This window comes from Phyllostomus hastatus, unplaced genomic scaffold (assembly GCF_019186645.2).
Source record: "Phyllostomus hastatus isolate PE091 unplaced genomic scaffold, TTU_PhHast_1.1 phas_scaffold_78, whole genome shotgun sequence".
NCBI lineage: Eukaryota > Metazoa > Chordata > Mammalia > Chiroptera > Phyllostomidae > Phyllostomus > Phyllostomus hastatus.
The window spans coordinates 105,878,528-105,902,423 of NW_025334041.1; the positions used below are offsets into that span (position 1 = coordinate 105,878,528).

The following is a 23,896-nucleotide window of genomic DNA, read 5'->3' on the forward strand; positions in this document are numbered from 1 at the left end:
TTAATAAGCATTAAAAGCTTAAATGACCATCAATGTGAAAACTCTGAAGATAAAATTTCAAGCATCAGACCAAAACTGGGTTGATGTAAGGGGAAGGAGATAACCACCTTGCTGGTGCCCAGCTGTACACTGGCACACCAATTACTTCCTACTTCCGTAGCTCCTGTGCAATACCTTCTTAAGTGTGAAGAGAAAAGCCTTACCACAAAGCAGGTGTGAACAGCATGAATAAAGGGTGTTTCCCCTAAAATCAGGAGGCTTTGTAACCACTCTTCTTCCCCTAGATGGACCTCTTCACAGACACACACCAGTGGACTACTCTTTCATGAGTAAACATGACATGCGCATCCATGTGAGAGAGAATTAAGGGTCAACTACTGATGTCACAAGAGATATCTCTACTGACACTCTCCAAGAGCAGTTCACATTTAGGGGCCATTCAAATACAGACCTTCCCTACTTTTTTGGAAACAAGATTCAATTTTTTAACATTTCCATTTTTGCTTAAATTTCAAGAAAGATAACTATTCCATAAGTAGATGCTAAGACCCAACTTATTCCTTTTTCCCATTATTTCATACATTCTTTTTCTGCCCTTTTACAATGTGGGCCTTGGGTTTTTTTAAATAAAATAAACATTTGCCTTGTTATCCTCCATTTGTATGTACTTATGCAAGTTATCCATTACAAATATTTAGATCTTACAAAAGACCATTAGAAGAATCTTTCCTACAGTGTTTTAAAATACTTGATCTCTGTTTGAATACCTCCAGAGATGGAGATCTCACTACTCACTGTTCAAATGCATTAAACTGCTGATGAGCTCTGTCTATTAGAGGCTTTTCCCATATATTAAACTAAGCTTAAAGCTGCCTCCCTATAACTTCTACTCTTAATGGTCCTAGAACTGCCTCGAGAAGCCCCAGGGTAAGTCCTCTCCCTCTTCTACTTGCTCACAGGGACCCCGTGCTTTGGCCAGCAGTAATGAGTCTGGCTCGCTGGTGGTAAGTATCAAGACTAGGGAACCTTCTCACTGACTCACACCTGTATTCAGACAGTCTTCAGTCTGAGAATCTGAAATCCCTGAGCATTTACCGAATCAAACCATTTTAATATGCTAATATTTAATATTCATTTGAGGGCTGGAAGCACCCAATGATTGGTTCACCTTCGATTGGCTGGTTAGTAACAGAGTCAGGAATAGAATCCAAACTTCTGATTTAAAAAAAAAAAATAAAAAGGTTACTTATTCTCATTACACCTCACCATTAAGCTGTTTAACGCTGAACTCAGTGTAATTGGGGCCTTGTGCCCAGCACTAGTGAGGCTCCCATGGGCTTTGTCCAAGTTCAGAGATGGCCCTTGTTCCCACTCTGGCTTTGTTTACTTTGAATGTAAGACAGTGCCCCAGGGTCAGCACTGCCCTATAGCGAGGCCAGCCAGCAGGGTCACGTGTGCTGGGCCAGCTCTCAGCTCCGGGTCCATTTCACAGACACCTCTGCTTTTGAATGGCTTGTGGCTTACTGCGATGGGCAGGGCCCAACCAGGACTCTAGTTATAGGTACAGTATCAATATATGAGTAGGTGATCACACAAAGACGAGTGTGGGAGCAAACCCAGTGTCGGGGCCCAGCAGGCAGGAGCATGGGGGCCAACGTGGGAAGACCCCAGGAGGAGACAAACTTGAAATCAAATTTTGAAAGAGTAGAGAAGCAGTTGAATAAACAGGGAGGGGTCAAGGTATTATAACTGGGAACTTGGTGTGTGCGCCTTAAACACCAAGCACAGAAAGCATAAACGTGCAAGCCCACGCACACCCATGAAACTGATTGTGCACTGGAGCATGAAACAACTGATTACCCAAAGCGAAGTCAGTCCAAACATCTTGTTTTTCTCAATAGTTTCCCTTCAAAGGGACACTTTTTCTTTGTACTTCATTTAGCCATGCAGTCATTTATCCCATGAGTGAAAATGACGCCCCTCCTATGTACCCAGCACCTAATCTGGAACGCCCTCTGCATTGCCCACCCATTAAAGGCAGGCGCAACTTGCCTACTCAGAGGAGGATCACATAAAGGTGAGTTCTAGCAAGGTCCCTGGGTGAGTTATTTTAATTAAAGCCCTAGGAACCAGGAGAAAATTAGCGCAGTGGGATCAAATTCAAGCACCACTCAATACTTGAGGGTATTTATAGAAAAATAAACACAAGAAGCAAAAAATCCAATATCCTGACTGGTTGCTTTTTTTCTTTTTTGTCCTGCTGGTATAAATTGGTTCTTGGTCTCTTAGCTGAAGAACACTAATGATACCCACTTTGACCTTCTGAATACAATTATAATCATGACTCGAAAAATAAGGCCTGGGTGTTACCCACCCTCCCTAAGAATACCAAGTACCTTCTCGACCCTTTTCCCAGAAGAAGGGAGAATGGGGAGGGAAAAGACACTGAACAGAAAAGATTCAAAGACATTGACTTTGAGATGGACTAAATGGTTGGTATTTGGGAAAGGGAGGAATCATTACATTTCCCTCTTAATTTTTAACCAAGCACAACAGAAACTGGTGTCTGCTCAGCACTGTTCAGAGTGAGGTCACGGGTCTTACAGTGTCTTCCTACTCCAAGTGGTGGCGAGGGACCAGCAGCCTGGGCATCTCCTGGGAGCTGGTGAGAAATGCAGCGTTCCAGGCTCCACCCGAGGCCCAATGAGTCAGAATCTACATTTTCACAGGATCCCGGGGGCTTCACAGTCTTAAATTCTTTAAGCATCATTTTCCCATATATGAAAACAGGGACGGCAAAACTTAGCTGGCAGATCCATTCACACTTAAACAAAATAATCTCTGTAGAGCGATTTTGCTTTAAAAATGTTGCTCTCCCACTTCCCCCTTCCAGGTGTCTGTTTGTGTGCAAACTCCTCTTGCTTGTGACTCAGAACTACAGTGCAAGAAGGGGACTTACTTTCACATCCTCCTCCTGTACAGAGGAAGCCACCGAGGCCCACGTGGAGTAGATGGCTTGGGGCAGCCATGTCCTAGTTTGGGAGCTCCTGGAGTGCAGGGCCTGGCTCTTTTTCATCTTTGTTCCTCTAGCTCTTAGCATGGTGCCTGGCACACAACAGATTCTCAGGATATGTTTGCTCAATTAATCAGTAAATTGAGCAATTAGCTAATTGTGGAGAAGGAACTACAATGGAGGTGTCTAGGAAATCCTAGTTGCAACACCTGAAAGTGAACTCAATGTCTCCTGCGTTCACTCTTCCTGTCAATTCTAAATGAACTCACACCTGGCTAATAGTGGCAGCCCCTGAACTACACATCACAATGATTTTCAATGCCCAAAAACACATTTTGGAGAGTAGGAATAACCCACGGGCAGCTGGTTTGCCCTCCTCAGCTGGGCAGAAGGTACCCCAGCTGGTGAAGCCACTCCGTCTGTGGAGATGACCAAGGCTGGTTCAAGTAGCAGCTGACCCTACATGCTGGAGAGCGCTGTCTGGGGCCAGCAGAGAATGCCACAGTGGGGCTGTCCACCCGAGGAGACATGAGGCTCTCAGCAGCGGCTCACAGAGGCAAGCGGCTCCCTGGAGTAAACGCTGTTCCTGCATCAGTCACTCCCTACCCACTCCATGGGCCAGCTACCCGCGCCCCACTGCGTCTCCATATGGGAGCAGTCAGTCAGTCCTCAGGGACAGGCACAATCTGAGGGAACCCCGAATTTCCTCGTACCCCACACAAAGCAGAGGTGTCTGCGGGGCAATGCAGAGCATCAGTCTTCGAGCTCCCTGCCCTTCATTGTGTTGTTCTGCGGGTTTGATGGATTGTCCCCCTCTGACAGTTCTTCTGGAGCCTGTCACAGCCTCTAGCTATGGGCAAGTCACTGTCACTGTGTGTATGGGAATTGTCACATTCCCACCTAATTAATTTTTTTTCAAAATTTCTAAGTAATTGTTTTAATAGCTCATGCACATACATGGGAAAGAAAAACAAGATTACAGTCATTGACAAGAAAGGCTGCCTCCTTTCTAAATCCACCCCTTCTCTTCCCCGGAGACAACTCCTATTCCCAGTGTGGTACATAGGTTTGTCGAGAAAGCCCCCTGTACACATGCGTGTGCACACACACACACACACCGCGTGTCCAATCTCCACTAGAATGAATGGCCCCCAAGGGCCAAGATTTCTATTTATATCGTTTGCTTCTGTGTCCTTAGCACTGACAACAGTAACTGGCATAGGTACCCAATAGCTATGTACTGAATAAACAACTATACAAATCAGAGATATTTCTGAAAAGTTCAAATATTGGTCAATTAAGTTCTAGTCCACTTTAATTTTTTGATTGGATGTCTCTTCAGTGGACAGTGGCTCTGTTTCCTTGCCCAAGGAAAGGGGATACCTGTTATTACCTGCCTTTCAGGTTGGTGCGGGGAGCTGACAAGGACATGTGGAAGTGTTGGTGGATGTCACTTACGGATTGCCTACCCCCCCGAGTGGGAGGGAGACTCCTTGGTGGTCCCACTGAACCCTGTTCGACCAACATGTGAAACACACGGTTGCGTTGTGTTTACTGGCCCACTGCTCACCTCCTTCTGTAAGAGTATACTGCAGGGACCATGCTATAAGCCCTCTACTTGCAGGGCCTAGTAGATCTTAGATAGGCAACTAAGTGATGTTTCCAATGAAGGACACTGACCGGAGGAGAGAGAGAACAGGTGCATCAGAGACATTCATGCTCATCTGTGTGTACATAGGCAAATGCACCCACCCTCACAGGCCCCCACAAGCGCACACCCAGGGTTTACAGTAAAGGAGGAAGATGAAAGCCCCGGCGGTGGCAGCTCAAGTAAGATGGTGAATGCACTTGGTTTGTGAAAATTGAATGTATCAACAAAGCTAGGTAATAAGGAAAATCAATAAGACTGTCAACACTGGCCAATTTCAACTGGATAAAGGATAAAGTAATTGGTCCTAAAGGACAACTCTCTAAATTAGGTTAGATGAATGGAAATACACTTTTGTTTTAAGCCAAATCACGAGGATATCAATGGGAGTAAATGATTCAATTACAGGCCACTTTGACCCAGGATGATCTGTGAGCTACAAACATGAATGTCCAAAAACAGTCTTCTTGATAAGACACGGAAATGATTTACACCAAGACCGCAAAGATGGACCGGGGGGCCAGGAAACGCGGGGCTCACTCCTTGACTAAGGATCTGTTATAAACCCGCCCTTTTTGTAAGTTCATTCCTTCAATATGACTATTCCTTATTCAATTACTTTATTAGGAAAATAGGCACACAAGACAAGAGACAATACAGATCCGTGCTCCCATAATGGCAGAGGGGAAGGAGGCTGTGGGAGTGATCCTAAAGAGCTCTGTTCTCCAAACACTCAGGACTCGACTGTTTTTCATCTGCTAATGGTTGCCATTTGGTGCTGTTATCCATGGGTAATTCACTTCAGAGGAACTGCTGTGCCTCTAGAGCCTATTTGGAAGGAAATGAGGGTTTCTTGGCTTATTTCTCAAGTACTTTAGCATTGTCTCTTTGTGACATTATAAACCCCTTGATGGAGGTTTAGTGCTCACTGCTTTCAAGCTGACCGCCCTGGTCACATCTGGTGCACAGGGTCACTTCTAGGAACAAGCATTGATTTCATCAGGACAATAGATAGAGCCAAAAATCTGGAGACTGAGGGGCCAGCTCCCTGGGCCTGAGTATCAGTAGCAAGCAGCTATGCTGAGGGGAATGTGGGGTACACTTTGCAAGATCAATGTTTTTGAACACCTGGACTTTATTATTTTCACTCCTATTGAGCACTGAGGCTGCGTCTCTCTGAATGCTCCCAGAGAATCCCACAGGTCCATTCCCGTATGGGGAGCCCGTGGGGTGGGCCAGACCAGGATCTCATTGCCCAAGGCACCCCACAGGATGGAGACCTATGAGCATCTTGGAGCTGGTGTCTGACTTTGAAGTCTGCTGTTTGGGAAGGTGGAGGAGTCTCTTTAACCTCTCAAGCAATGTTTCTCATTAGAGACTGAACAGAACTTGAAAAGAGAGAAAGAGTGGGAGTATCAGGGCTTGGTGCCAGGACACTAGCTCGACAGGCTGGAGAGGAGGAGAATGCTGCGGGTGGCAGAGTGCTTACCACGGGATTCCGCAAGATTGCTGAGGGAGGAGAGAGTGTGGGGCAAAGACTGCATAGGGGTATCTGTACCAGGGCTTGACCTTCTAATCACCTACGCCCCGTGCTTATGAAATGTGCTCTACTCAATGTCTCAGACTTGACCAAACTTGACCTAGAACATTCCCCCTCCTCTGGGGCCAAGGTAGATGAGAGGCCTTGACCATGAAAACAGGTCCAGGAAAAACTGCTTCCCCTTCAAACACAGCTTAATCATTGAAGACATTTCATTTTCTCGTTGGCATAGCGTGAAAATTTCTGTCTGCAACACTGATGACTGTCTTTGTTTGAAAGCTCCCAGAGAACACAAATCGCAGCTCTTTAATTTATCGTGTCTATCCAGCTCTATCTAAAAATGAGAGCGTCAAAGCTGTCTTTGACAGGGATGCCACAGTCCCTCTGCTCAGGATGGCCTCCCCACGTCTCCCTGTCAATCCAGTCTACCTACCTTTCCCTTTCAGCCCAAGCCCTGCTTCTCCCCTGAAGTTTTCCTGAGTTTTTCCAGCCCTGATTTATCCCCATTTAAAGAGCTTCTGGTAACAGCCCGTTGAGCACTCTATATCATGCTGCCTGGCATGATACATTCTCTAGTGCTTTTCTCCTGCAAGTTCTGGATCGCTAATTTGACTGCAAGCTTCCTGAAGCGAGGCCATGTGTTCCTGCCAAGGCCATCCCTCATTCTCCACCTCCCTCCCTGCTTCCCCCTCCCCAAACCCAGGACGCGCACCCAGCTGGGCACGCGTGTTGAAGTGCATGGGTGACTACTGTTCATTTCAACAAATGGTTCTTTCTGTCTGATAACCAGAAGGCATTGGATTAAATAATGTAGAATTTTGAAGGAAAAAGGTAATATTATCAACTGAAGCTTCAGTGGGACTCTGGGAACTAAGGGATGTTTTCTAGAAAGATACTGCCCACTGGTTGAGGCCGAGATTCAAGAAGTCCTCGCCCTCTATTTTAGTCTTGCGGGCAGTGCTCTGACGCTTGCAATGGACACAAGGAAGATGACTGAGCTGCAGGGAGGAGAGGCGGGTCTGGGTGAGGACCAATACCCAGGGTCGAGCCACCTTTCAGGGAGCCCTAGAAGCAGCTGACCACTCCCAACCTGGGACCAAGAGCATTTCCACTTCTAAGAGAGTGGAAAAAAGATCTGCTTTTTTTTTTAATGAATGAGACTCTCTGCGTCACCTTTGGGTTCAAAGCTAATAACTTTAGCTTTATAGTTCTGTAAAAAGCTTGCTGGAGAAAAGAATTAAAATAAAAAGAACAGCAGGGAAGTCTTTGCCCTGTGAGCAAACTCATTATCGGCCGTGAGCTAGCACAGGGCACGGAACCACGGCCTGCGGTCTGGGCCCAGCAGGGCCAAGTCGTCAACCCTGCGGCCTCGAGCACATCACCTGACCTCTCAATGTCACCACCTCCCGCATGGAAGTCGTACTGTCAGGCACTTGATCTGCACACATTATCATTTCAGAATGGAGCGAAGCTGTTTTGATGGTGTCTGTCTGTCTGTCTGTGCAACTTGAAAAAAGTTCAAAAGAGCCGCCAAGATGAGTTAAGATTTCTAAACTAGGCCGTCGGAAAAGTTAAGGGATTTGATGGATTCAGCCTGAAGAGGAGAGATTTAATAACAGTCTTCAAACAGAAGAAGGGTTTTTACCCAGGGCCCGTGAGGGTGTGGGGACCACATGTTCTCAGTCTGCGCTGAGAAAGGGAAGCCACGGCCCAGACTCTGACCAGGAGACGTTTCTGACATCAAGGGCCACAGGACACAAACAAGCTCGAGAATATATTTCTGGGGAATCCTTCACTGGGGGAAGGAGAGGGGAGAGAGGGAGGGAGGGGAGAAGGGGGGGGAGAGAGGGAGGGAGGGGAGGAGTGAGGGAGGGAATGGGGCAATACTACGGCAAGGTGTGAATGCTGCAGAAAGCAATCCCATAGCCCCTGCCAGATGTGTCAGTCTGCAGACGACCTCTTGGTCACCTTGCTCTGTTCTTGGACCATTTGAACATACATGTCCCAAGACCAGAAACCTGCCCTCAAACTATTTCTCTGAACTGTTCTACTTCTCTGAACCTGCCTGCTGTGCCTTCAGGGCCACTGGGCCAGAGCTATCCCCACCTCCCTGCCCGCAGGTCTGCAGGGCCTTTGGGCATTTATTGAGCATCTCCTATACGAGAGGGCACTGTACTGAGGCACTTTCTTATAGCAATCCTATCATACACGGTACCTATCCTGGGTATGACCATCCCCATGTACGGGTGAGAAATCTGAAGCTCTAAACTGGTAAGCACTAGAGCCAGGATTTAAATTCAGGATGGGAGAACTCCTGTGCTTTTTCCGCTCTGTCTGCTGCCAATTCCAGAAGGGAGACTAAATGCTTTCTGTGGCACGTGGCTGCAGAAAGAAGGGGAGGAAGTGGGGGATCCCACTCCCTGCTCCACATCTTCTGCTTCCGCAATACATAATCACTCCAGAACCTGACTTAACAGCATTATTTCTGATGCCTGTGTTGCAAAAAACCATTCGAATGATTTTGTATCTTCTTCATTTTACTGAAGAAACAGTTTGGTGATCCAAACATTCCAGTAAGGCCTACTTCTTGTTCTTTCCATTGTTGGCTTATACTCTGAAGACCTCCCCTAGGTGAGCACAACACCTGGGTGGAAGGCAGGGAAGGAAGAGTCTAGAAAGTCCCAGGCCAGACTAATTGCCCCTCCTCTGGGAGCCTGCACATCAGGGTGCAGTGTCCTATTATTATCAAGAATGGAAAACACAGACAAATTACATCACAACAAAGGAAGAAACACTAACTATAGTGCACAGCAGGGAACAACAGTTGGCTCGTTTGAGAATTACATTGCTGTTTACGCTTCTGCTACCTGGGCTAATTATGCTCTGATTTAAGCCTCTGGTGAACCTGCAGTGCCATGTTTACCAGGAAGCCACGTGGTCATTACTGATGATAAAAGCAAAAAACACTCAGAAGCACCTGAGACTGGAGGATTGCACACAAGCCTTCCAAAAAGGTTTTCTACTTGGGATAATGGAAAGTGCCTCACACAGGACCTACCTTTCTTTCAGCCCCTTCCACCTGCTACAGATATTAGCCAACCCCCAGCCTTGAGCTCTTGTAGGTGTCTATTCAAATTACACCAAAGGACAAAATCACGTGACCGGAGATGACCTTAGCCATCATCCAGCCTGACCCCTAACATCTGGGGTTAGGTTTCCTGGTTTAGACAAAGCATACACTGATCAAATCCCATTATGCTGAACTGCACAGGACATGCAAGCAGTGCAATTTTATTAGACAGTTAGAAATCACATTAGCTCCAACTCAAGCAGACGTCAACATCCAGGCTTTCTGCAGTGTGTTAGCAAGAGAAAGACTCCTCTGACGCATCCTAAAAGAAGGCAGTATACTCATACCATCTCAGCCCCACAATGTTGTGAAGTTTATTGCAAATTCGATTAAGTATATTTTTTCCATTGATGGGACCCAGCATTGGAAGGGATGCTTGATGGGAGAATAGAGTGGTGAAAACATCAGCTATTCCTCATTTCAACTCTTTTCTTCCTTTTGAGGACACGAAGTTAGGTCTTTTCACTAAAGAAGGGAACTTAGAGAAGAATCTATGGATGTCCATGAACTAGCTGTGATACCATTTTCCCACTGGACCATTCTCATGCAGCGCAGGGAACAAACAAAATGTTGGCTATGCATCCTTACTCCTCTCCCTGCCCTCCCAACCCTTCCAAAAACAAACCTGCATCTGGACCAGGAGCCCGCAAAGTCCCAGCAGCAGGACCAGGAGAACAGACGCGTAGAACACAAACAGAGCCCCACAAGATCAGCTTTTAGGAAGAGATCATCGGAAGTCCTCCCACCATCCAGAGAAAGAATCCCAAATCCACCAAGAGCGAGAAAACAAGAGCAGAAAATGTCTCCTTGTCTTCAGAGCAGCACATGCTAGTATTCTACAGAATCTGGCGTGTCAGCATTTCTGAATTTTTCGTCATTTCTCCATTTTTTTAGATGAAGGAGATTTTTTAAAAAAGCAAACTAAGAATTCAGCCCAATGAAAATTGCTTTGGGAATTCACATACAATAAGCCATAGAAGCAAGAAGAAGAAAAATCAATTGCTTTTAATTTATTTATTCATTCATTTGTCCATATCCTTTCCTTCTAATGTAAAAAAAAAAAGGATGTCTTCTGTAATTTTGCACATCATTAATCTTTTCAAAAACCCAAGTCTCCCATTGGTTGCCCAGCATCTTGGCACTGAAAATATACACTTAATTAATTATCTCATTGCATACAGATTATGTAAGGAAAAAAGGGGGCCGAGTTGGCTCATCAAATGTTTCACCGGTGTCTACAATTAGGAGGCCACTGCATACAGACATATACAGATATGATGGGTTCGGTTCCAGACCACCGCAATCAAGTGAGCTGTAATCTTTTTGCTGGTGGAGAGTCTTTCTTTCAATTTGTTTTTTTCTTTAAAAATCAACCTCTATGAAGCACAATAAAGCAAAGCGTGACAAAACGAGATATATCTGTACAGTTGACCCATGAACAAAAGGGGGTAAGGGGTGCTGACCACTTGCATAGTCAAAAGCTAAGTCAGCCCTCAGCATATCCAGATGCCCAAGCACGGACCGAAAGTATGTGCTATTAAGTCTGGTGGACTTGAGATCATGTGTTTGGTTAAAAGCAATGCAAGGTTTCAACTTACTGAGTGCTTTATTTCTTAACCTGGGTCGTGGGTACACTGGTGTTCATTTTATCATTCTTTAGGCCCCTTTGTACATTTCACATAGTTCACACTAAATGCTGCTGGATCCCCAAAACTTCTACAACAGATTCTATTCTGGGATTTTCTGAGCTGTGAGTAGAGAAGTAAGGTTGGAAACACCAAACTGTAATTACAACAAAGAGCAGAAAATTGAAGAGACCGACTTTAGCAGGATGTCTAAAGTTTTAAACCCATGCCAAATAATTGCGATTAAAAGAGAGCCAAACTCTATTATAAGCCCCATGTATACACAATTGAATTACTGAATTATTCTGAATACGTGTTGAAACTGGGGATGAATCAGCCAGGTGAAAATCATCAAGCACCACTGTCAAGGGCACCATCCAACCACCTCTTCTGAATTTGCTCACAGATGCTCTCCTCCCATTACCAAACCTAAGACTAGAGCTTAGGTCTCCCTAAAGTCAGGGAGACCATCTGGGGTTGTGACTTGTAATCCCCAGTATCCAGGGGAGATGCTGTAAATAGTCCAAATCCACCAGCCAGGGCTTAAGTGAGCTGTTTCCTTCCCTTTGGGCCACAGTCCCTAAAACCCCATTTGTTCTCATTGCCAAGAACCAGCCGTGGTCCTCTAATCTTTCTGCCGTGACATGAAACCCAGCTGTTCCATCCCGCTGCCTGCAGAGAGGAGGAGAAGAAAGACGGTCCCAATAACTAAATTTCAGTCCTAATTCCCAACCTGCCACCATATCCCTGTTCCCACGTGGTCAGGTTTTATTGTCTCTCCTTCCCTTTACCCCGGCTGCTCAGTCCTCACCAGCCCGCAAGCTCTTAAGACCAGTAAGAGGGCAAAGACAGGATCGATGGCGGAGGGCGTGAGAAGGAGGAAGAAAAATCCAACTATCCGAGAACATCTATGCCCCGTGTAATCAGCCAGTGGGCGCAGACGGTCCCTCACCCCAGTATTTCTAAGAGTAGGACTTTTCCTCCCAGACCTGGTTAAAAAAAAAGTAACACTTCTATAAAAGCTCTACAGAAATAAGATTCTGAAATTTGACACCTTATTTGTTTTATTTCTGAATACCGTTAGACCAACTGGTTTTACTTCCCCCACCCCCACCCCCACACACAAACCCCACGGGAGCCTCCGGGGAGAGGCTGGCGCTCCCCGCTCCCCAAAGCCTGCCTGGCGCACGAGGGTGCGGGAACGCCTGTTTCATTGGCCTCGCTTGGTAAGTCGCAAATACTCCCTCTGCTCCACCGAAGTTAACAGATGGCTAGTCCCTTTTGGTACACAGGCATAAGCATCTTCAAAATAACCTTTTGCTTTAAAGGGTGCCAGTTAATTAAATGTCACTGTAAAATACCCCAGCCAAGGAGGGGAGGGAGAGCCCAGGAGACAAAGCGTCAGTGGAGGCGAACAAGGCTGAGGTCACTCTCTCCTACCTTCACCCGATGACCCCGAAAGATCGATGATCACATACACTCTGCCTTCTGGCTCCAGATCAATCTGCAATTAAGAAAATGACAGTGACTCTGTTAGTGTGTTGTGGGGGCAACCCAAGAGATCCATGACATTTCCACCCCAAACTGCAAAAACCTGGAGTCACAGCTGCATTCAACTCATCAACCTGCGGAGTGTCAAGCGGCAGGTGAACGAGGGAAGCAAAGGAGAATCCACGTTTACAGACTATCTGTGAGGATCTGGATGCTGTCCTAGGAGGTCTGATGCATCCCCAGCAGGTGGGTCACCCCAGGGGTTCTGCACCAGAAGCAATATTGCTATACAAGGGAAACCTGGCCCAGGGGACACTTGCTGCAGGGGGCATTTGGGGGACATAAAAATGTCAAGGGACATTTTTTACTGTCATGGCTGGAGAGGGAGTGCTGCTACTGGCATCTACTGGGTGGAGGCCAAGGACGCTACCAAATGTCCTACAGCACACAGGACAGCCCCCGCCACAAAGAATGACCCAGCCCAAATGCCAACAGTGTCACACTGAGAAACTCTGTGTCACCCCATTTCACAGTTAAGAAAGCTGTGCTCCAGGTTCCAAAGGAAGTGGCAATGCTGAGGTTCTGCCCAAACAGTGTAAAGAAACTTAGTTTTTTTTATACTAAACAATACCGCTCCTGCTCTCAAAGTGTTTGCAGTCTCGTGGGGGAGTTCAAAAACAGAGAACAGTGCTGAGCCCAGCTTCACGATGAGGGATGGAATAACTGAGTCTGGTGAGCCTGAAATCCATGTAGAAGAGCAGTCTGGGAAGACTTTGTGCAGGAAGGAAGGGAAGGCATTCATGGTGGAAGTAACAGCATAAGCAAAGGCTGAGAACACGCATGGTGCTTGCAGGAGAGCAAAGGAACCCCAGGCTCAGGCTGTGTATTGGCACATGCATTTTTGCAAAGTCCAGATTCTATCAGGGTTGTGGAGAGAGACTATATCGCTGAAGTCCTACCACTGACCTCTTGTGCTCACCCTCACTCCCACCCCCAACCTCCAAATCCAGCTAAGCACTACCATACACAACCAGGCTGATGCAACCCTCTGATGGAAGAAAAGCCGGAGGGGCTGGGCCTCTTTGTAGTCGTGCTATCTTTGCAAGGTCTAAACTGTGCTAACAGAAACTGTCCTCATGAGAGAGCAGTAATTCTGGAAACCGCAGGTCACCGAATGCCCCCAGTTGCCTACCCCCACCCCCACAATCCCATCTGCCCATACAGGGCTTTAATTGGCTTATATGTGCCATGCTTGTCTCCCCAATGAGCTGCAAATTTCTTGCTGGGGCCACTACTCCTTTTCTCTTTCACTGTCACCTACAAAGAGCGGGCACACTGTTAGCAAGCGGGACTTAGGAAGGGTCATTCTGGTGAATACCTCCTCCTCCTTCAAGGTCCAGGTCGATTATGGCCTCCTCTCTGAAGCCTTCCCAGATATTCCCAGTAAGACTCAACTACCCCTCACATGTGTTCCCACAGTACACACACATATCTTAACCACAGCTCCTATTCAACTGTGCTCCACGGTCCACATGCCTATCTCCTCTGCTAGACAGAGAGCGTGAGAACCCCATCTGCATCCTTAGTGCTTAGCTCACTGTCTGTTGGTCGGAGACATCCAATAAACATTTGAGGAAAGGGGAAAAGACTCCGGGTTCAGAACTTCCAGAGCCCATTCTGGGATCGTTCACTCCTCCAAGGCCCCATCCCTGGTAGGAAGGAAGGCAGGTAACCTGCACCAAAGTGACATTCCGATGAGGTAAGAGGAAAAGAGAGGCAGCTGTGCCACGAACAGTACACGCTCCCTGGGCAGGAAAAAGCGCAGCCTGAGCTGACAATCCCCAGAACCCCACCCCAGCGCCATGCTCACTCCACTCACAGCCCAGTTCCCAGAGCCGTTCGCCAACTCTGCTTTATTCCAGACTCAGCCTTTCGTGGTTGAGAATGCTTACGGCATCCCTCAAAAATCCCCTTTCATCAACAGGGGTCTTCAAGGCCCGCTGGGTGAGGCCCCTGCCCCTCCCCACTTCAGGTGCTGGAGTGGAGAGGGGCAGGGCTCTCAGGTGGCCCACAGGAGCCCTGTACCTGGGATCTCCAGCTTGATATGCAGATGCAAACCACTTAACAAACTGGCTACAGCCCTAAGATGACTCTCCCCATTCCTTCTGCCCCCAGAGTCTGTGAGTTTAGATCTCTTAGTGAAGAAAATGTTCTCCAGCACCCTTACCCCTAGTACTGCGCCCTCACCACTGGTACTGTGCCCTCACCCCTGGCCACAAGCATCAGCCGGCCCCTGCACTGAACTGCAAACAGGAAAACCAACAACAGCAGGCTCTGCCAATCAGAGCCAAACCAGAATCCCGTCCCTGCCACATTTCAAAATTATCAGGGGCCCCCTTGTCCAAAAGCATGGAATTTAAATAATGTATGCCTTGTAGAGATTAGATCATCCCTATTAAACCCTGCCGGCAAAATGAAACGCTTTCTCACACCCTCTAAGTCAGAGATTTCCCACGACTGTGGACTTCCTTGGCGAAGTACAATGCTATCTGCGAGAGGCAGGGGGGAGGCAGTGGAGGAATGAGATGGGCTGCGAGGCAGATCCAAGGCAGGCTGCGTGCCTATCTTTGCAAGAGGGGAGTGAGAGCTGGTGGCCAAGGGGACGGGTCATTGATGATAAAATGTATTAGGATATTAACATTCAAGATAGCAATCAGAAACCATTTTAGCACCCACTGCTGCTTCAATGCTGGTGAACTGTGTTTCCAAGCAGAGAAATAGAAATTAAGCTATTAAACATGCCAAAAGCAACAGAGAGCTTTGCAGCCGGGGCAGATGGCCACGGAGAGCCAGCTGAGCTGCAGCCAGCGGACTGAGGAGGCTCTGAGAACCCATCTAGGGTGGTGCACCTCCAATGCAGATGAGCGCAGGGGTTATCAGGTACAAAAGGTGGTGGAAGAGTCGTGCAACCTCCTGGCCAACTTAGCTTCATCACAGAATCATCTGCTCACAATTATGAGGCCCGGACAATGCAGCAATGTAGGTGCCCAGCCCTGAGCTGCCCCAGGAGGCTGTCAGTGGACATCACCACCAGGCAGCTGGCACTACACAAAAGCAGGCCTCCTCCCGCCTCCCAGTCAATCCTGGGGTCAGTTCTAAGCTCCTTCTGCCCTCCAGATCCCTCCCAATTCTCTCTGATGCAAATGTCTCTATCAAATCTCCTCGAACCTCATACTTGATGGGTCTTCACAGCTACTCTCTCCGTTCCTTTGACTGTGATTCCCTTCCAAGCCCCAGTAGCACAGTGGGGGAGACACAGTCGCTGGAGTCAGACTGGGATTGGGTCCCAGTTCTGTCACTTCCCAGCCCAGGCAACTATTTCCTTTCCCTGAGCCTCGGCCTCAGTCGCTTTGTCTGTGAAATGGGTGGTTATGAAAACTCCAGGAGACATGCACACAAAGCACTTGGCCCTAGGAGATACTCAGCTCGTGGTGGTGAAGAGTGAACTTCCTGGCTTTGCAGCCTGAAGCATGATACTAACTTCTCTCTGCCTCAAGTCTTGTGTCCATGAAATGGAGTTAATAATAGATTGTGTCATTTGGCTTGTGTCATTTGGCTGTCATGATGCCAAATGAAATAATCAAGGTAAAGTGCTTAGCGTGATGCCTGGCATGAAATACTCAGTACTTGCTGGTGTTGTTATTATTAAAAAAGCCAGTCTTCAAACCTGCCTTTTAGGGCAATGTTCTTTCCGCTATATCCAAGTTTTCCCCCCAACCAAAAAAAAATTTCTTGTCCAACCAAAGTTAATATTATTACATGTTATTCCAGGATACCTAATGACTGTGCAGAAGCTTGGTACACAGCCCAGAGGAAACCCAGGGCAGGAAAGGCTCTAGCCCGGTCATCAGAGGGCCATGCGCCACACCTGAGAAAAGGAGAAGGGGAGGGTGGCCACGTATAGGCTGAGCGCCTGCTGGGCCTCGGACCCCGTGTTCACGGGATCTCCTGTGAGGCCAGCAATAGCCCCTACTTTTCGGATGGGCAAACTGGGCCTCGGAGAGCTTTAAGCTGGATTCCCCACCCAGGGCTGCCTGGAGCATGCAGGAGAGATGACTGTAACAGAGCTCCCAACTCCAGCCCTGCCTGGCCCTCCAGCCTTCCCCAGCAGCCCGGTCCCGGGGTTCTCCTTCCCCTACGCCTCTGTGGGTTCATCTCCTTCTCAGGTGTAAGCAACTGGCTTCCCAGCCAGATCAGTTTAAAGCAGAGCACTGCCTCCCAGACTTCGGCCCTCCCCCCACCCTTGGAAAAGGTCTGGTCTGAGAGCTCCATTCATTTGAGTTAAGAACAAGGCCCAAGCAGTCATGGGCCCATGACAAAGAACTCCCTGGAAAGCAACAACACTCACAGGCACTTTTCTGGGGGCGGGGGTGGGGGTGGTATCCGACCATTCATAAAGCCCTCCACACACTTTATTTTATGTCTTCCTCATAATTAATCTGTAAGATAGCAAGTATTATTAGTACCATTGTATGTAAGAGAACGCTGAAATTCAGGCACAGAACTAGCCAATATGGTGATAACACACCACCACCCAAATCCAGGGGACACCATTCACCTGAATGAGTCCCCTGCAGCTGGGGAGCCTGGAGGTGAGGGGCACCCCCAGCTCCTGACCCTCTCAGCCCAGTATTTCTGTCACCACACCACACCTGCCCAGCGAGAACCCTGACCACTGGGCTAGCACCCCACCAAGTTTGCAACTTAAGCACTGCTGCTGCGTGTCACTGGGAGCCACAGACATCTACGTGCATATCTTTTGGGGGTGACCAAGTTCAAGGCAAAGAAGGTCAGAAATTCATAGCCAAGCTTCCTCTTAACCATAGGCTCAGCTTTCACTGGAGACCTCTAGGCAACAGAACAGCCCACAGAGGTCACACACATGCCCGATTTGAGTTTCGCTTCCTGTTCCCTCTGTTGGCAGATACAGGGCCTAGAAGGAAGCAAAAAGCAGGGAGTGGGTCAGAAAAAGATGGATCCAGAAAGGATGAGAAGGGTGAAGAGAGCTTTGCACTGCCCAGGTTGCACCATCTAAGTCTTAAGTAATAGACTGTTCCTTTTTCACTTGGAGGAAGGTGAGGAGTAAGGAAGGAGGAGGTATACAGGAGAAGGAGAGAGAAGACTCAGGAGTCCTTTTCCAAAGTAGAGGACCTGCAACTGAACTTCTACCTCCCTCTTATCACTGGCCATTCCCCACTGGAGACACCTTGGGCACGCTGCTGTCCCCAGAGGCACCTGGCATGGAAGAGGCAAGCCAGACAGAGTAGGAGAACTTCCTGCAGCGGGCATCCTTCTGGCCCCCGCTTTGGAAAGCACGAAATGTTAAGGCACTACATGGGCAACTCTCGAGCAGCTGCTGGGAGCAGGTTTTGAAGTTAACAGCTCAGACTCTTCATCTGCAGAGGAGTTTGCTACCGGCCCTACTGGTAGAGTACATTCACTGCCTGGAAAGCAGAGGGCGCACAAGTAAATATTAAATAGTTTAAGGTTCCGCTCTGACAACAGGCTTCCAACAGCAGCGACTGTCATAAAATAGCACTTTCTTTCATAAAGAAAGGCTGCTTCTTTTTCAAACACCTTCCACAGAAGTGCAACTATACTATTCAGGCTTTAGTGTCCATCCCCGCAGAGCAGAATCTTTTATGTCCAGCACGCAGGAGGGATTCGATACATATTTACACCTGTTGGCTCAATGGGCGGGTGGCCTGATTTTAAACTGGATCTTCACAACTGAATTTTGGAGGTGATTTACTTGGAAAGCCATCCACCCATACACAAATGTTCTTCGCAGCTTCATTCCTATCAGCCAAATACTGGAGACAATCCAAATGTCCAAACCCCAGGTAAACGAATACACACATCAAGCTGGGTCCATATGATGGCATTTTACTCAGCAATAAAGAGCGAAGTGCTGGGACATGCCACAGAAATGGATGCCACTTCTACGACGTTGTAGAACAGGCAAAATGAGCCTTCAGTGACAAAAAGCCTATCAGTGACCTCTTGGCGGTGGAGGCGGGCACTGAGTGCGCAGCGGCACAGAGGAGCGTTGGAGGATTGGGTCAGTATCGCAGTTTACAATACCGAAGTATACAGTCAATTAAAAAAATAAGAAAGAAAACCAAAAAATAAAGGCACAGAGAAACTTTTGAGGGAGATGGAAATTTTCTATGTTGACTGGGTGGTGGCTACATGAATGTATACCTTTGTCAAACTGCATTAAGCCGTACTCTGAAAATAGATGCACTTTTCTGCATGTAAATTATACCTCAATGAAGTCGTTGTTTTTTTTTAAAGGAAAAAATAGCCATCATCGTACGTAAGGATTGCCCCACAATTTTCCTTTAAATAACAAATCATCTTCCCACCCTCAGGGCATTTAAATGTTCATATTCCATTTTTAAAAATAAAAGGATTCATTCAGAGTTGTTCAAGAGTACATCTTCACATGACAGAATGTACACCTACCTGTGTAGGCACACGTTCACACACCCACCCACCCACACATGCAAAACACACTCCCAGGCACAGCCACCTTCTTCTGTCTTCTGTGATCAAAATATGATCATCGAGAGAAAAACACATCCACCATGTAGGTTCGAGAGACTGCCGAGTTTTTTAAAGCTGTCTTTGTGTGTGTGTGTATCTCAGTTTCCTCATATGCAAAACAAGGCGATTAGACCAAATGCTCTAGAATGGCTTTTTAATGACCTTAAGGACCTAAATGCCCATGAATCAGGGACTGCTTAAATAAATTGTGGTATATTTGATAGATCACAACGCAAGCCCTAACAAAAAGAATGAAAAGATCTAAGTGTACTGACTAATATGGAACTATCACTGGGATATATTAAATGAGAAAAAAAGGCAAGGTGTCCTGTGTTTATTACACAAGGCTACAGTGTGAATAAAATGGGAGTGTGCATGGGGTACACACACACACATTCTTCCACACACTTGTTCCACCAAGATTATCTCTAGGAGTCTCGGTCAATGGGGGCTGCCTCAGCACTGGGTGACCAGGAATCAGGGAAGGGGCCTTATTCTCCACTCTATACTCTTTCAGGACATTTGCTTTTGAAATTGTGTTCTTCAGTTACCTTGTCACAAAATTTCAGTCAATGCCATTTATTTTTGCTAGGTATTTCTAACCTCCAATCCTCAAGAGAACAGCTTGCTTCAGTTACCAGATACATCGTAAATAATGTCCCTCAAAAGTGGCAGACACGGCGCTCTCCCAGCCCCCAAAGCCAGGGCACAGGAACCGAGGGCGGCAGCAGCCATCGTCTCCGTGTGAAGGCCCAGGTGGCTGGGCGGGAGGCCTACGTGCAGATCCTGGCTCTCTGCAGGTCACAAAATGGAGCAAACATAAGTTAGCACCTGCTTCCTCTTCTCCGAAGGCTCAGAAATAGACCCAGAGAGCCAGCTCCCTCTGATGACAGAGGTGGCTAAAAACAAATAGCTCCATGTGTATGCAAATGCTTTCCTGCACCAAGAAAACAGTCAACAGTGCCAGACCTAATAATGAGGGTGTGTAATGGTTTGCAAAGCATCCCCCGTCACAGTACAGTTTTTCTATCGCCTTTCAGGGAAATGAGCGTGCATGACTGTGTATCCTACCTAAGAGGAGATGATGAGTGCAAACAGCAGGAAATACTGTCACTTACCACCAGCGTTTTGAAGTGAAAAATACCCACTACCAATCTGCACTTTGCATTTTACTTTGCAATGGTCTCTCACACTGGGTGTATTTGTGTGTATGCATTTTATTCCATGTTTCCTATTTTTTAAGCCAATACATTGCAGTGATTAAGAGGGAAGGCTCTGAAGCTAGCCTACTTGGGTTCAAATCCCAACTCTGCCTGTTACAAGCTGCGTGGCCCTTGCTTTGATTTCTTCATCCACAAATGGAGGATGTCAGGGGCACCGGCCTCATAGTGTTGGGAGGATTAAATGAAACCGTTTAATTTAAGCACATGGAGGTATGCCTGGCACACAGCTAGCTAGTGTCCCATAAACGTAAGTTGTCTGGTCATTATCATCACTTCCCAGCCAGACCGTGAGCACCTCTAGGAGAGAGCCCTGTGCTCCTCTGAGGGGGTCCACAGTTCCTGGTTGGTGGCTGGGCACACGGCAGGTCTCCAAGTGGGACTGTGTGGATCCACGTGGAGCAGCGGAGCTCAGGAGTATGCCACCAGAAAACTCATCTTCAAGCCAGAAACCGTTCTGTCTCTATAATAGTCCAACCCAGCAGAACCCCCATTAATGAGTGCTCGCAAAGACATCCGATTCCTGACCACCTTCAAAATCTAGACATTAGACGTGTTATTAAATCACTTGAACTTTTCAAGAAGAGAGACTATTTTATTCTTCATAATAAACACAACTCTAATGAACAGCCTTTGTTGGGCATTTACATGTGTTCCCCGGGTGAGGGGGGCAATATCCTTATTCTGAACCATTTCAGAGGTGAGAAAACTGAGGCTTGGGGATTTCAGTACCTTGCCCACCTTGTCACAGCTTGAAGGAGAGGAGCCTGGATTATACTAGGGCTCTCCAACTCTGAGCCTGATGTCTTGTCACCTTGGGGCCTGGCACTCTGCCCAGCAAATGGCAACAGCTCAAGGACATCATGTGGAAAGAACACGTCGTGAGCTATTCAAGGAGTTCACGCTGCGTGCACGATGACAGGGCTGCTTGTTGGACACAGAACAATGAAAGGAAAGCTCCTTCAGGTTGACAATATTGTGATAAGTATGTGTGCTGCCAGGTGGGCACCCGAAAAACCAGGGAGAACACTTTGTATGGTATATGGTTGTCTAACTACCACGCCGTACACATCTGAACTAATGCAAAATAATATCAAATGTGGACCATAATTGAAAAAAATAAAAATTAAATTTAAAAAACCCTGTTATTCTCAGGAGCATTTGAGACCTTGCTCCCCAATATGTATCATCAATTTGGCTCAGATAAACTTTTACAAGAAAAAAAGAAGAAAGTGAAGTTCCTTCATTTTCCTCCTGGAGCTCGTGGTTGCAAGTCCACTAAACCCACAGCAGTCGGGAGCTCAGACAACGATGCACAAATATACTGCAGGCTCCGACTCGGGGAATAAACGTCCAGCTGAAAACACTGCTGTAACCTGGTTTTTATGGATATCAAGTCCTATTTGCCATTACTTCTCATCATATATTTGAAACTATGTCTTATGAGAAAAAGAACACTTATAAATATCATAGGAGCCTAAAATTTCCTTGTAACCCATACCCGTGGGTATGTTTTTATTGGTTTTAGAGAGGAAGGAAGGAAGGAAGAGAGGGAGGGAGGGAGGGAGGGAGGGAAAAGGGGGGAGGGAGAGAGAGAGAGAGAGAGAGAGAGAGAGAGAGAGAGAGAGAGAGAGGGAGATATCAGTGTAAGAAAGAAACATGGACTGGTTGAATCCCGTACAAGCTCCAAGCAGGGACAGAACCCACAACCGAGGTATGTGCTCTGACTGGGATCGAACCTGCAACCATTTGGTGTATGGGACAATGCTCCAAACAACTGAGCTACCCAGCCAGGGCATGACATTTAAGAGTCATAATCAACTTTATCATCACTTAGTTCAAATAAGCAGAGAAATAAAATTAAAGGCTATTTTTCCCTCTTATTTTGCCTATCATAATTAGCCAAAGTTGCTTTTAGAGTACGTATTTCTGTGCTATTTGTTCATTAAAATACAGACAACACTAAGTATCATAATGTATTCAGTTTTAAAAAATAAGACCACATGTGAACATACAATAAGAAGCAACAATCCCCTGACCCATTATTCCCCAGAGGAAGCCAATCCTATTTAGGTTTTCCTGGTAGCCACTGCCATGGCCCTGAATAAAAAGTTTATACCTCAATTTCCTGATGTCTTGTGTTAGACATTCCCTCTTGTTTTGCTGGTATGATAGATGACAACTTATTTAGTTTTCTCACTATCTCCCTCCCCTTTCCCCCTCCATAATTCTCATCACAATTCTCAGTTCCTTCTCTGTTCTTTTCTACAACTGCAGAAGTGCAATTCAAAATGTCAATCTCTTCTTCCACATCCTAGAGATGCTGTCCCTTGATCTCTATGTTCTAACGACAGGACATTAGAGCTCCCAGCCCTCCCGTCCTCCGCCTGCCTCTCCCTCGGTCTCTGCTGTTTTTACTGTTAGTCCATCAACAATGCAACGTATCAGTGCTGTTCTCTAACTGCAGTTGAGTTCCACACTTTGTGTACTCCTTGGCTATAAAATCTGAAAACTGATTAATTATGACTTTGTAAATTATTTTACATACTCTTTTTTCCCCAATGGCCTAATGTGACAACCCGAGTGCCAGTAAATGGAGAAAATAACTAGTATCGAATTCAAATGGATCCTTTTCCTTTCCACTCTACCAACTGCCTTTTTCAGATCTTCAGGTTGCCCCAGGATCCTCTTCTGTCAGGATTAGCCCCTCTGGAGACTTCCACTCCCTACACTGACTAACTGCTCTCTGGGCCGCTGCACGGCTGTAGAATCGTCGCTTCTTTTCACGGCACTGCGGGGTGCAGCGGCTGGTGCGGGAATCCATCATCTTCCTCATTCTGATTGAAATAACTAAGAGAGTACATAGGAAGCCAGCGTTTCTAAGACTTTGCATGCCTGTCCTCTCACACGTGATAGTTCAGCTGGATATAGAAATCTAGGTTTTAAAAAAGTCATTATCGGAAGGAACTTTCTCTTAACATAAATATTGCCAGTGGACTCTGATGCCAGTCTGTTTTCTGTTGCTTAGTAGTTGACTTTGTTTTGTTTTGACTCTAGAAGTTTTAGGATTTGTTTTATCCTCAGTGTTCTGACATTTCACAATGATACGTCTCTGGGTGTGTTTTTTGACTCATTGTACCAAATGAAACTGAACTGGTGGGAGGTACTCTTCTATTTGTTCTTTGCTATTGGCCTCTTTTCCATTTTCTCTGTGAGACTTCTATTATTAAGATCTTGGACCAATAGGATTGATCCCTATGTCTCTTACTATTTGTTATATATGTTTTCATTTCTTTTACTTTTTAACCCATATTCTAGGAGATCTCCTTTAGAGCCCTTTCACTGAACTTTTGTTTCTGACAATATGTTAAGTTTCCAGAAATGCCTTCCTATTTTCTATGCATCCTTTCTCATAGCATCTTTTTTCTCTCGTTTCGGTTTATGGGTGCAACACATGTCTGCAGTTACCAGCCCATCTGCCTTAGGGTTAGAGAGTGGGAGCCGGCATTACAGCAGGGGAGTCCCACATCAGCCCCGCCGGTCCTCCCCAAACCACCAGACCATTCCTCAAAAGAACCTTCCAATTTTTCACACTGGGAGTCCAGGTCTGGCTCTGGGTC

At 46.7% G+C, this 23,896-nt stretch overlaps 1 protein-coding gene across 1 annotated transcript in view; it reads right to left on the reverse strand.

The window, feature by feature from the left end:
• Positions 1-23,896, reverse strand: part of PRKCE (protein kinase C epsilon) — a 471,868-nt gene that overhangs the window by 280,197 nt on the left and 167,775 nt on the right. Inside the window, exon 2 of the mRNA XM_045827647.1 lies at positions 12,397-12,460. Coding sequence (XP_045683603.1) covers positions 12,397-12,460 — 64 coding nt within the window. The remainder of the gene's footprint in view (positions 1-12,396; positions 12,461-23,896) is intronic.